Raw genomic sequence first — 13,104 nt, forward strand, 5'->3', positions numbered from 1 at the left:
ATTTTATTTAAATTTAAATTTAAAATTCTTATGGAAGTTAGTTTAAAATACAAGTTACAAAGTGAATGAGTAGAAAGGATATACATAGGTGTTGAGTGTATATTTTGGGGGAAAGATTAAAGGAAATAAGAAATGTTTTTATATGAGAAAGGATTTTGTTTTGTTTTGGCAGCACTGAGGCTTGAACTCAGGGTCTCACACTTGCTAGGCAGGTACTCTTTCCACTTGAGCCATTCTGCCAGTGAGAAAGGATTTTGTATAAAAGGGTTTGTCCTAAAGATTGTTCCAAATATGGAGAAGAAGAAGGATAAGGATAAACCATAAGAGGGTTTAGAATATTATATAAAGGTTCTGAGTAAGTCTTAAAAGTGTATAAAAAAAACTTCAGTGTGTGATAAAATTAAAGTTGACTATAAGAGTTGCCTAAAAGATTTTTTAGGGTCATGTCAAACTAAAATCTAATTCTGTGTCCACAAAATAACAAGGCTATCTTAATATTGTTCTGCTCTGAGTAACATCTGCAGAAAACTGTTATAGGGAAAGATTTTATCCATTTTCTGTTGATCTTGTCAAGCTTTAAGTACTACTAAATCAGAGTTCATTTACATATTTGCTCATGTGTCTTAAATGACCACCTTATAACAGTGTGGTGTCTATACTTTATCTAAATATGGCACAAACGTTTACAAAGTTAAAAGTGTCAGTTTATGTAAAATGATGAGCTAAAGCTCTCTTTTATCCAAAAGTGTTACATTTAACCTGTTTACCTTTGAAGATCCCACAAACCCTTCACAGCAACTAACCTGGACAGTTTTACCACAAGGGTTTAGAGACAGCCCTCATCTTTTTGGACAAGTCCTAACCAGAGACTTATTAGGTTGGCACTACCCAGAGGCCACCCTTCTTCAATATGTTGATGACATCTGTGCAGAGCCACAGAGCCCCTCATCTGCAGGGTGACTGAGTCCTTTTTAAAACTTCCTGGCCTCCCGGGATACAAAGTCTCTAAGGAGAAGGCTCAATTATGCCTCCCTCAGGTCACCTACCTAGGTGTGGTCTTAAAGGGACAGACTCACTCCCTGAGTCATGAGGGAATCAACCCAATCCTCTGTTTCCCACTCCCCCAGACCATAAAGCAGCCTAGAGCTTTCTTGGGAGTTACAGGATTTTGCAGAATCTGGATCCCTAGATATGCAGCCCTTGCCAGACCACTTTTTCCGCTCCTACGAATATTACTATTTTGGTCTTGTATAATAAATGCTCTCTTCAGATTTATATCTCAACAAGTCCAACGAATCAAACTCTAGCTCTTGGTCAAGGAATACTCACCTCTGCTTACATGAGTCCTCCATCCCATTCTACTGGGGGCCCCTGGAGACTACACGTCAACCCCTGAGACAAATACCCTTCCCCCCAACCCCCACCCTGTCACCCCATTGTCAGCATGAAGCAGCTAGATGAGTCATCGCCCCTCTCCCCAACAGCAGTTGGGTGCTTATCTCAGAGTGGGGATTTGTTGAGTCTGATAACCTAAGGCAGATGAGTAAGTATCCCACCCCCCATGGAGGGCATTCCTGCATCTTGAGGAGTTAGAGGCCTGCATTCTTGCACCCTGAGAGGGAGTGGTAAACTATAATTCTGCATCCTAAAGAAGAGATTCAGGGTCTGATAGATCTGCCACAGGGCTGATGAGCAAAATGCTCTCAAGATTGTTTCCCTTCCCCCAGTAAAGGTGCAAACCAAACCAGTTCACCTGAGAAAGCCCCCGAATCCATGGCCAATGAGAAAAACCCACCTAACCCAGAGTTAAAATGTCCATAAAAACCCCAGCCTTCACCTGTGCAGCAAGCCACCAGCTTCTGGGCTCCGCTGCTCTTCTCTAGCTGTAGCCTTTCTTTCTCTCTAATAAATCCTACTTTATACACCAGCTTTGGCTCATCATTCAGCTGCCTCTTGCGCCAGTTCTCTGGCCTGTGAAAGCAAGGACCCTTGACACCAGCACGTAACACTATATACCAAATTGAAAAAAACTGAAGCTGTAGAACCATGCTAACATTTATGTCTGACAAAGAAGTTTATTATTATTATTATTATTGTTTGGGGGGAGGGATCAAACCTAGGGCCTTACACATCCTAGGCAAGCATTCTACCACTGAGTTATAGTCCCAGTCCGCAAAAAGGAAATTTAAAGTATGTATTTTTCTTTCTTTACAAGCTCATAAACACTGAAATAAAAACACTGAAATATAAATGATAGGCAAACAATTCACACATGCATTTTGTAAAAGAAAAAGATTCATGGCCAATAAGCTTAAAAAAGAAAAGTTGAGTGTCAATTATTTGCCTGGGATTTTAGAACTAAAAAATAGTCACTATCTTTAAGGGATATTTTGCTGTAGCTATTTTCAACTCAGAAAACACATTGACAAGGAGAAAAATATAAGTCATATATGTCTTATGTTTTAAGGAATACAAAGGAAAGAGGATGAGTAGAGAAGGGAATAGTAGGTTTTGCTGTTTTTGAAAGGGGACTTAACTTACTTTAATTGCTGAATACAGGGAATAGCCACAATGCTTCTTGAATTCGTGTCGAATGTCCAAAAGGTCAATTTCTGACCTGGAAACCATGATTCGGTTCAGAGTAAATTCATCAGTTCCAGCACCCTGGAGAGAAATGCAGGTGATCACAACGTGAATCTCATTGGTCACAAAATGACATATAGATCTTTATTTATAAGATATAGATAATGATGCACAAAATATTCAACCATAGTGATTCTTCCTCATTCATTTTCCATCAAACCCCATCATTAATTTATATGAGAAATACTTGTTGAGCCCCTACTCTGTGCCACTACCAAGCCATAATGCTGAAAAACAGAGATAAAGATGTCCCCAATGAGTTACCAATTCTTTAAAGGATACGGGCAAGAAAAACAGGCCACTGCAAAACAATCTGATATATGGGAAATATTGGGTACAATGGAAACATATTAGCAGGAGGTCCTAAGAAAGACTGAGGATTAGGAGGTGACATGTTCCCCAAGGCCTAAATAATCAAGCAGGGGAGCTATAAGCATGGTGGCACACACCTACAACCATAGCACTTGGGAGGGTGAGGCAGAAGACTTTCAAGTTCAAGACTAGCCTAGGCTATATAACAAATCCCTATTTCAAAAAAAAAGAAAGAAAAATCAACTACAGGAAGGAAGAATGGGTTCATATGGGGGGAGAGAATGTTCCAATAGAGGATGATGCATGTGTGAAGGTGTAAGGCAAGAAAGAGAAAGAATGTCACATTCTTAGCTACATAAATGATGAGGGATAGCAAGAAGTGTGTCTGGAAAAGCCAGACCTTGGTAATCATGAAATGTGGTTAACAGCTCCCAAATGTGGAGAACTATTGCAACATATTAAACATGAGAAGGTTGAGAACAGATCATATTTATGTTTTCAGAAGATCACTTTGCAATATAAAGAACAGAAGTAGAATGAAGGTAAGGGAGGAAGACTAGAGTCTTTGGGTGTGGAGAGAAGCCTGTGAGAACTTGACATAAGCACAGCTGTGTCAGGTAATCAGCAGGATGAGTTTGACATGGCCACAGAGGGAGTGAGAGCAAAATGCAGCATGGCTGCTTTTCCTAAGTTGTTTACAGTCAGAGACAGAGCACATTTCTTTTGTTACAATGTCATACCCCTCCCCAAGAATTGTTACTCCATCTCCTCCTTTACCACTATATATAAAAGACTCGCTGAAGGAGGATGGGGGAATTTGATTGGTTGGCTGCTTGTGAGGGGTGGGAGCTACTGCCAGGTGACTTGCAAGGGGACCAACACTACTGCAGAGATTGGTTGCTGCCTGCTGCTGCTGGCTGTTGTGTGTCTGCGAGAGTCTGAGGGCCAAGACTTTAAGAGAGATTAAGGAAAACATGGGACAGTGTGAGTCTAGGTAAAGAGACTTTAAAGAATAGAAAAGAAGTAAGGTTTTAAAGAATAAAGAAGCAAAGTAAAAGAAGTAATGAGGCTGTTGTGCATCTCCATCTGAGCGCCCACCACACCTGCCCCCTGCCCCCAACTTTCTGCATGCTTGTCTTCTTTTGTCCTTCCTGCATCTCCAGTGGCCCCTAGTTAGGTCGGTAGAACAGGAGCTCGCAAAGCTCACAAGATTTGGGACTCACCCAGAGGTGATTGCAGTAATAAAGAAAATGGATAAGGATGCACTGAGCTCAAATAGCACTTAGGGACAGAGAAAATGGGAAGATTTGAGAAATGCTTAAGTAGCTGGATTGACAAAACAATGATGTATCATTTGACTATACGATGGAGAGGAAGAGTGTGAAATTTCTAGCTGAGCAGTTAGATGGAAGTGGGCTCCGTTTATTTATGCATCTGACAAATGTTTGTTGAACGTACTACATGCCAGGCACTGTGCACATGACAGTGAACAACACAGATGCTATCTCTGTCCTTGTGCAGCTTATGTTTTAATTGATAAAGACAGACAGTACAGTACACTAATTCTTTAAATATTAGTAAGACCTGTGAAGAAGACAGAGCAGGGAGATGGAATGGGAAGGAAGCCAATTGATGTAGCATAATCAGGGAGAGATCTTTCAGGAGGAAACATTTGAGCTGAAATTTGAAAAGAAGAGAAGGAGCCAGCCCCAGGAGGAGGAGGAACATACCAGGCAGAGAGGACAACAAGTGCTAAGACTTGGACATAGGAACAGACCTGGTATTGTCAGGGAATGGAAAGAAGGCTGCGGTGTTGAGGCATAGTGATTAAGACCACAGAGCAATGGCATGCCTCACCTGTTGGGGCTCTCCACTGAGATGGCTGAATACAAGAGCAGGAGCAGGACTGGGGTGACGTGAGGTGAGGGAGATGAAGTATTAACTTGGACATTACTGTTTTATTTTTTGGGGGGGAGCAGTATTGGGAATTGAACTCAGGGCCTCACATTTGCTAGACAAGCACTCTACCACTTGAGCCATGCCCCAAGTCCTTCTTGCTTTTTTAGTTTACTTTTCAGACAGCGTCTTGAGCTGACTTATGTGGGCTGGCCTCAAACCATGATCCTCCTATCTCAGCCTCCTAAGTAGCTGGGATTACAGACATGTAACCACCTTACTTTAAAGGTTCATGTGGAACTACAAAAAAATGCCCAGTAAAGAAATTGAGGAAAGGGTCTCCTCTGAGCCAAGCCCTGTCCTAGGACCTAAGCCCAAAGACAGATAACAGCATGATTCATGAAGCTCACCATCCTCCCTGAGAAGACAGACAGGAAAACACAGGGTTACGATAGCCTGTAAAGGTTGCTGGCTCAGCTTGGTTTATTTTAAGGATGGCCACTTGAGAGGGCACCAGATCTCAGGATTAAGTTTGAGATTTGGCATTCTAACATTCTAAAACAAGTTCTATTGCCCCCCTTACTGTAAAGTGAGGAAAAGAATTTAGCCAGCACTTCACTGTACCTATCTCTACATTGATTGGAGTGCTCACTATCAGTGTCCTGGCAAATTAAGCTACAGAAGAGAAGTCATCAGAGTGGAAAGATATATGACAGTTTGTCAATACTAAGCAATATTATTTTCTCCTCAAGAGACAGTAAGAATTTATAGGAAACTTCCAGACCAACCTTCAAAGACTGATGCAGTCTTTCAGCTAAAAAGGCAGGAGTATTCCTCACACAATGAACTGTTATAAAAAGCAAAGTAATTATTAGCTTTATTTAATAGAAATTGGGTTAAGCTACAGTAATATCTTTATTAAAAAAAGATTTTTGGACTGTTATACTCCCTCCCCACGACTGGCTTCTATTTAGAATGAAAGGCTGCTTAACCTGAATTTCAAAGCTTTGTAATGTCATATTTGCACAAAACCTTAGCACAGTAATTACCTTCAGCCATGGGGAAAATAAAATTACCTGCCAAAGAAACTCCCACAGTGTCTGAGTCATCTCTACATCCCAGACACACTGAACACCTACGCTTCCATTGGTAATTCCGTAGGGTGTAGCAGTGCTCTGTTTCTATCATCTTCGGCTTCTGATGAATAATGTGGGCCTAACGACCAGAGATGCTGCTCCAAATAACTCATTAGGTGAGAAGGGGCACTGGAGTTCAATTTAAAACCAGTTCTTCCCACGGAAGGATTTTCTTTTAAAATGCTTGGATTAGAATGTCTAGGCTGGTTAGAGTAACTATATTAGAACAAGTGCCTATTCCTTAAATTCAGTCATCGAAAAAATACTAGTCTTTCAGGTCTTCATTCTGAAATAGCAAGTAAAGCAGAAATAAAACCAGAAAAAGGAAACTGACAAAAACATTGGTAAATTAATTATCCTTTTTTTTTTTATTATTATTCATATGTGCATACAAGGCTTGGTTCATTTCTCCCCCCTGCCCCCACCCCCTCCCTTACCACCCACTCCGCCCCCTCCCTCTCCCCCCCCTCAAAATTATCCTTTAAATAAAGTAAAAAATGTCAGGAACAGGAAAGTCTATAGGAAACAAACCTATTGACTACAAAACAATTATTTTTAAAATCTTAAATGTCATCTGTGGGTAGGACTCTGACAAAAAGTGAATGATTTTTGTAATGAGTTTTATAATGAATTCAGTTTGTGATGAATTTTGGAGCTTAGAACAAGTCTTGTCTGTCTCATGGTGGCTCATGGACTTTCTTTCTTTGGCAATACTAGAGTTTGAACTCAGGTCCTCATACTTGCTCGGAAGGCCCTCTACCATTTGAACCATACCCCCAGCCTAAGCTTAAGGACTTTCTCTTTTTTCAATTTTCAAATACTGGGGTTTGAACTCAAGGTCTCACACTTAATGGATTCTCTTAAGGAAAGCTAAAGACTTGTGTGAAAGCAACTTAAGGGAAACAGAACCAAGAAAACTCTTAGATGTAAAGCTGTCTGATAAGAAACCCACCATTTGAACTGGTACTACCTAAATTTTCTCAAACTCATATTAAAGACCTTAATGATTTGACCAAAACTCATCATGACCTTTTTCATTCTATTAAGTTTTTCAGTCCCCCCAATTAGATTTGTGTGATTCTTTCTCTTTATAATCGTTTCTCTCCCAAGGCTTGCCTTCTGTTTTATGTTCCTGAGTACAAGGTTTGTTCTTCCTGTCTGAAAATGTGTGGTGGCAATATACTATAGTGGTAAGGAAGCTTGCTTGATCACCCAACACCATAGGTAGGGAAAGCTGGGAAGTCCATTAGAGTTAATTACTGTGACCAAGACTTCACAACTGCCTGTTTCCTATCCTCTTCAGTCTCTATCTTTTCATAGGCTTCTGAACTCTGGCTTGTCCCCCATCTTCAGCAAGCACTGAAATGAAGACAATGACCCCTGGCACCTTATCCCAAGAATCCAGCTTACCCACAGCAAAACACATATCTTTCAAACTCAATGACCATGCTCTGCTGCTGCTTGTCCAACTCCCCCTTAACGTCTCTTTAAAAAAAGAGACTTTGTTTGACTTTTTGGATCTTGCACATTTCTGAGATCAAAGTGCTTTTCTTATTGGATTAGTCTTTTTTCTCATCTAAGTCTGGATTTGGCTTAATTTGACAATTAGTAGGTTCCTATTATGCAATTCTAAGATGATGTGGTTCAGATGGTTTTTCATGTCAAAAACTATGTGCTATTAGATTCCTTGTATGTGAAATATTTGGAACAGGTAAACTCATAGAGCCAGAAAGTAGACTAATGCTTTTTAGGGTCTGGGAGGTAGAAAGGAATAGGGAACTGTTAATGGGTACATTTGGGGCTGATGAAAATGTACTTAACTTAGGTTGTGGTGATGATTTCAAAACTCTGTAAGTATATTAAAAAGCACCCTGAATTGCACCCTTTGAATGGGTAGATTTCATGTTATATAAGTTATATCTCATCAAAGATGTTTTTGTTTTGGATGCTGGGGATTGAGCCCAGGGCCTTGCACATGGCAGGCAAGCACTCTACTGCTGAGCCCCAGCCTCAGTCCTTCAATGAAGATTTTTTTTAAATATTTTATTTCAAGGGTAGACTGAAATAGAGAAAGGAAATATGGCATACTTTGAACTTTAAGATAGTTGAGTTATGAATGTATTTTTACTTGATAAAATAGTACATATTATGGCCCAAATTTAATACACAATTCAATGTATATTTCCAAGAAGTTTCTTAGTTCAGTGCTATAGTTTGGATCTGAAATGTCCCCCCCCCACAACCCATGTGTTAAATGCTTGATCCTCAGCCCTATTGAAAGGTAGTTGAAGTTTTAAGAGGTGGGGCCTAGTTGGAGAAAGTTAGGTCACTGGGGGAGTACCCTTGAACGGGATATTGGGATCCTGGCCCCATGTCTCTTTCTTTGTTTCCTGACTGCCATGAAGTGAACAGGCCTCCTCTGCTGTGTGCTCCCTCCATGATGTACTATCCTCCACAGGCCCAAAGCAACAGGGCCAAGCAACCATGGACTGAAACCTCTGAAATTTGTGAGTCAAAATAAACCTTTCCCCCTTTTAAGTTGAATAAAGGTAAAATTTTGTCACAGTGATAGCAAGCTGACTAACTCTTAATGGATGAGAATTTGACATATCAATAAAGTTTTTCAAATATTGAGGCTTAGCAAGAGCAGATAAAGCAGCAAATTACTGCAAAGGTTAACATTACAAAATGGAAAAATGAACTGGCGACATCATCACCACTGGGACATCCTCAGAACTAATTATGAAGACTGACTTCAAGTCCATTTTTTTAATTGAAAAAGAAGCTTTTTCTTTCATGGACTTTTTTTTTAAAGCAATTCTATCAAAGTCAAAATGTATTTTTGAGTCAGCATTTGGATAGAGTCCTGTTCTTGGCACTGAACACAGGGTCAGTAGTGACATATTCTGAGGGCTAAGGAAGCCCTTAGAATAGGCCTGGAACTTTGTTCCCTGGTACATTTTCTGCCATTCACTTTGAAATACTTTAGCATAGACTGTGTTTCAGTCTGTGTCTACACCACAGCCCTTCAGAGTGGTTGTTTAAAATTACAGACTATGGCACCTGCCTGCAGGAGGAGCAGATCAGCTCTGCCATATACTCCCTGGGTAACTGGGGAAGTCACTCGAATGTCTCTGTGCCTCAAGTTTACCATTTCTACCAAGGGGAGGGATGATGATAATAGCTGTTTCATGGAGATTGTTATGAGTCTTAAGCAAGTTAGTATTGTAAAGAGTGCAGTTCAGTGCCCAGCACATGGTAAGCTATTTTAAAATAAAATTCAAGGTATCTGAATTGGGAGTTCACCTTCCAGAGGTGGAATTGGAGGCTCTACTCTAGAGGTAGTTATCCTAAGGTATCAGCTATCTTGACTTCACTAGAGATGCTACAGATGATTGTAATGGATGTTAGAAATGGCTTCCCACTAGTGAGATGACAAGGTGTACGGAGTCCAGATAGCCCCACCTCGGCACCAGTGGAGGAGAAGCCTGCAGGAGGCCCAATGGCTACCCTAAATTGAAATAACTGTTAAGATTCTTAACATTGCTGAGTCTGGGCAAGCACTTAACAGACTTTGTTGCCTGGCTGTTGACTAGAAAGGTCAAGAATTCTGTCTCATCCATTTGAATTCATCTTTCTTACAGAGTGCTCTCCTAGTACCTAAAAAGACAGACTGCGGAGCCCTCACTGTCTGTATAACTGTTTTTGACTGCTTGTTAATGTACATGTTGTATGGGAATGGATTCAGCCTGAAACTTACTTTCTTTTTGACATGCCCCCTGCTCACTCAACCAAGGAAGAATAGTCCTGTAGCTCAGAGCTTGGTTCACTTTGGGAAGCCACTGACACCTTCCAGAAATAACCAAATATGATAAAATATCAGATTGGCTTAGGTCTCAGATTTCAATAAGGCTCAATAAAAAATGCCAGTAAAATGTAATATTTCAGCTCCTAAGGAGTCTACAATCTAAACATGGTGACAAGCCAAATACAAATTTAAAAGGCAAAGAAAGAGGTAGAAAGATAACTTCTTCATGCATCATTTAACAATATTTGTCAAGGCAACTATTTGTACTGTGGACTGTGCTGGGGGCTGTAGGGTGCAGAAAGGTAAAGATCAGTCAGGATTCTTACTTAAAAGGAGCTGCCTTGACATTGAATTAAAAGAAGTGCAAAGCAATTGCTTATTAGTGCTTAAGAACTTACCTATGGCCAGCAATAAGTCTTCAAAATGCCCAGACAACTCTCCTTTAATGCTGTCCTCGATGTCCTTCTGGCTAATATTTCTGTATTCATCAAATGCTAAAAAGTAGCATCACAAAAAATATTTAAAGCATCCCAGTTGACCACACTTGAATATATTTCAAGGTTTTTTTTTTTTTGAGGTCCAACAGATCAAAAAGCAAACTCCAAAGCTCCTTTAAACCATTAAAACTTAAGCTCAATAAAACCCGAACTTCATAAGCCATTTTCTTCAATGGTCTGTCTCTCTTCCTCCCAGGCTGAAGCATTTAAAATAGCCTGAAAGCTTAAGTGATAAATAATTTATCTAGTAAGGTGGTCTGTTTTAAAAATTCTAGCAGTACCTAGAAAACAATATTGTGGTCATTAGTTAAATATATTTCATTTGCTAAAGAAATCTTAATTATGAGGATTATTACTTTTTTTTTTTTTTTTGGTGGTGGTGGTGGTGGTAGTGATACTGGGGTTTGAACTCAGGGCCTCACACTTGCTAGGCAGGTGCTCTACTGCTTGAGCCACTCCACCAGACCTTTTTTGGGTTTGGTATTCTCAAGATTGGGTCTCAAAAACTATTTGCTCAGGCTGGCTTCAAACCGCAATCCTCCTGATCTCTGCTTCCTGAGTAGCTAGGATTATAGGTGTGAGTCACTGGTGCCGGCTAATTATGAGGATTTCTTTATGCCCCTGGAATCATTCCTGAAGGCAGCATGGCTTACTTCACACCTACTAGAAGGCATTTCTGAATGCTTGATCAGTATTTGCCCCAAGTAAAATCTGTCTTATGGCACCAAGAAAGTAAGTACATTTTTTTCTAAGTAAATTTTGAAAAAAAAAGAAAATGTGGGGGCCATTTGATTTTTGCTTTTCAAACAAAGACCATTGTTAAAGCAACTATCATATATTATTATTATTTTATAAACTCAATTAATGCCAAAATTAAGGAAGGACAACTTCAGAATTAAAAAGTCATGATAATCTGCTTCTTTTCCCTATTTTTCTATCCACTCAGCACTGTGGTTGTTCTCTAAACCAGCATCTGGTAATCACAGTGAGAGAAGTTCCAGGCTTTTGGATGCTGTGTCTTCCAGAATAACTCAGGGGGAGGCGTGAGTGACAGGGTGGGTAATTAGCAGTTCCACGTGATTCTTGGTCTGACAAAAGGAGCCTGTCCTTCTAATTCCCCTGACCCCCATTTACTGTCCTGTCACAAAAAGCTGACTGTTTGTTAGTCAGCATTAACCAATCAACAAAAAGTCACCTGCAAATCCTGGCTTTTCTGGAAAGTGGCTAATAAGGGGAAGTGTGGAAAAAGCAGTATGGCCAGGTTCCTGCATCTCATAGGAACAGGCCTTTCTTCTCTCTCCTGACAGAACTGCCTCTTTCCTTCTCCTTGCTGTCTTCCTCCCCACCTATTACCTGTCATTCACTAGGAAATCTATTGAGTCTTTGGGAAAACAAAAGAGGATTGTCAGTACTGCCTTGGGTTAGAATGAGGCCTCCCCATTTTGTTTCCCAAAGTGTTTATGCATAAACTGGAATAGACTTTACAATTTCTAACTCCATTTCCCTGAACCCTGTATATGAAACCCCCAAACAACATAAAACAAAATGGATTGGAAGTCCATACTTAGTTTCAGTTGAGGAAAGCTCCTTAAACACAGAATTTCAGTGAATTTATCTTCATCCGTTCCCCATTTGTTCTCACCAGCATTATAGAGAATCTATTGACGAGAGGAAGAAGACTGATGTGTTATTTCAGACACAATTCTTTCTCTTTTTGAGGGGGTGGAATGAGAAGAATGGGTGCTTTATTTTATTTTAGAGGTCAGTGAGATCATCTGTTATCTACATCTCTCATTTGTAGCAGACTGGAAATCTGAAGGTTGGGATGGCAGGAGCCAGGGAATGATCTCCCCTGGAGGAGGCTGAGGCTGGGGCTGGGAAACCCTCAGATGGAAAGGAGAGGACAAGTGATACCATCTTGCTCCATTTTCACAGAAATGCAAAGGTCATTGAGGGGGAGGATAGTTACAAGAGAGATTTTCTTTGCTCAGTTACTGACCTGGGCATCTTTTTTGGCCAGATGTTCATCTACCTTCAGACTTTCATCTCTTCTACCCTAAACAGAGGTGATAACAACAAGGTCAATCCTTTGAGGAATACTCAGCACTTCAACCAAAACTCTTAGTGATTTTTCTCCAGTGGAGGTTATATAGGATAGAGGAACCAGGTACTTTGGCCTCCAGTCGGCTCTGCCATTGATGGCTCAAGAAATTTGTAGTGAATCACCTGATCTTTGGAGTCTCAGTCTCTACTGAAAACCAAAAGGTGTTAAGAAGATGAAAAGACAAGTCACAGACTGAGAAAATATTTATAAAATATATTAGGACTTACAAACAAAACCTACCAGGAATTCTCAAAACTCAGTAAGAAAATAATAAGCAAATGAATTAAAAACTGAGTAAAAGATGTGAACAGCCACCTCACCAAGAAGATGTAAAGATGGCAAGAGATCACATGAAAAGATGCTTAACATCATATTTCATTAGAATAAGATACCACTGTACATCTATTAGAATGACTAAACTCTAAAACATTGACAACACATGGGCTAAAATGTAGCTCAGTGGTAGACCATTTGCCTAGTATGTGCAGGCCGTGGGTTCAATTCCCAGCACTAAAAAAGCAAAGCAAAACAAACAAAAAACAAAATAGGAACACTGACAATACTAAATACTGGTAAGAATGTGTAACATTGAGAACTCTCATCTTGATTGTTAGTGGGAATATAAAATGGTATAACCACTTTGGAAGACAGTTCAGCAGTTTCTTACAATACTAAATATATTCTTACAGTAGATCCAGCAATTGTGCT

At 40.0% G+C, this 13,104-nt stretch overlaps 1 protein-coding gene across 3 annotated transcripts in view; it reads right to left on the reverse strand.

The window, feature by feature from the left end:
• Nucleotides 1-13,104, reverse strand: part of Anxa3 (annexin A3) — a 58,246-nt gene that overhangs the window by 13,276 nt on the left and 31,866 nt on the right. For all 3 annotated transcript variants that reach the window (XM_020161452.2, XM_074041923.1, XM_074041922.1), the window contains exons 8-12: nt 12,292-12,348; nt 11,857-11,950; nt 10,194-10,289; nt 5,640-5,698; nt 2,542-2,664 (exon numbers count right to left, since the gene is read on the reverse strand). In XM_020161452.2, coding sequence (XP_020017041.2) covers nt 2,542-2,664; nt 5,640-5,698; nt 10,194-10,289; nt 11,857-11,950; nt 12,292-12,348 — 429 coding nt within the window. The remainder of the gene's footprint in view (nt 1-2,541; nt 2,665-5,639; nt 5,699-10,193; nt 10,290-11,856; nt 11,951-12,291; nt 12,349-13,104) is intronic.

This window comes from Castor canadensis, chromosome 9, assembly GCF_047511655.1.
Source record: "Castor canadensis chromosome 9, mCasCan1.hap1v2, whole genome shotgun sequence".
Classification (NCBI taxonomy): Eukaryota; Metazoa; Chordata; class Mammalia; order Rodentia; family Castoridae; genus Castor; species Castor canadensis.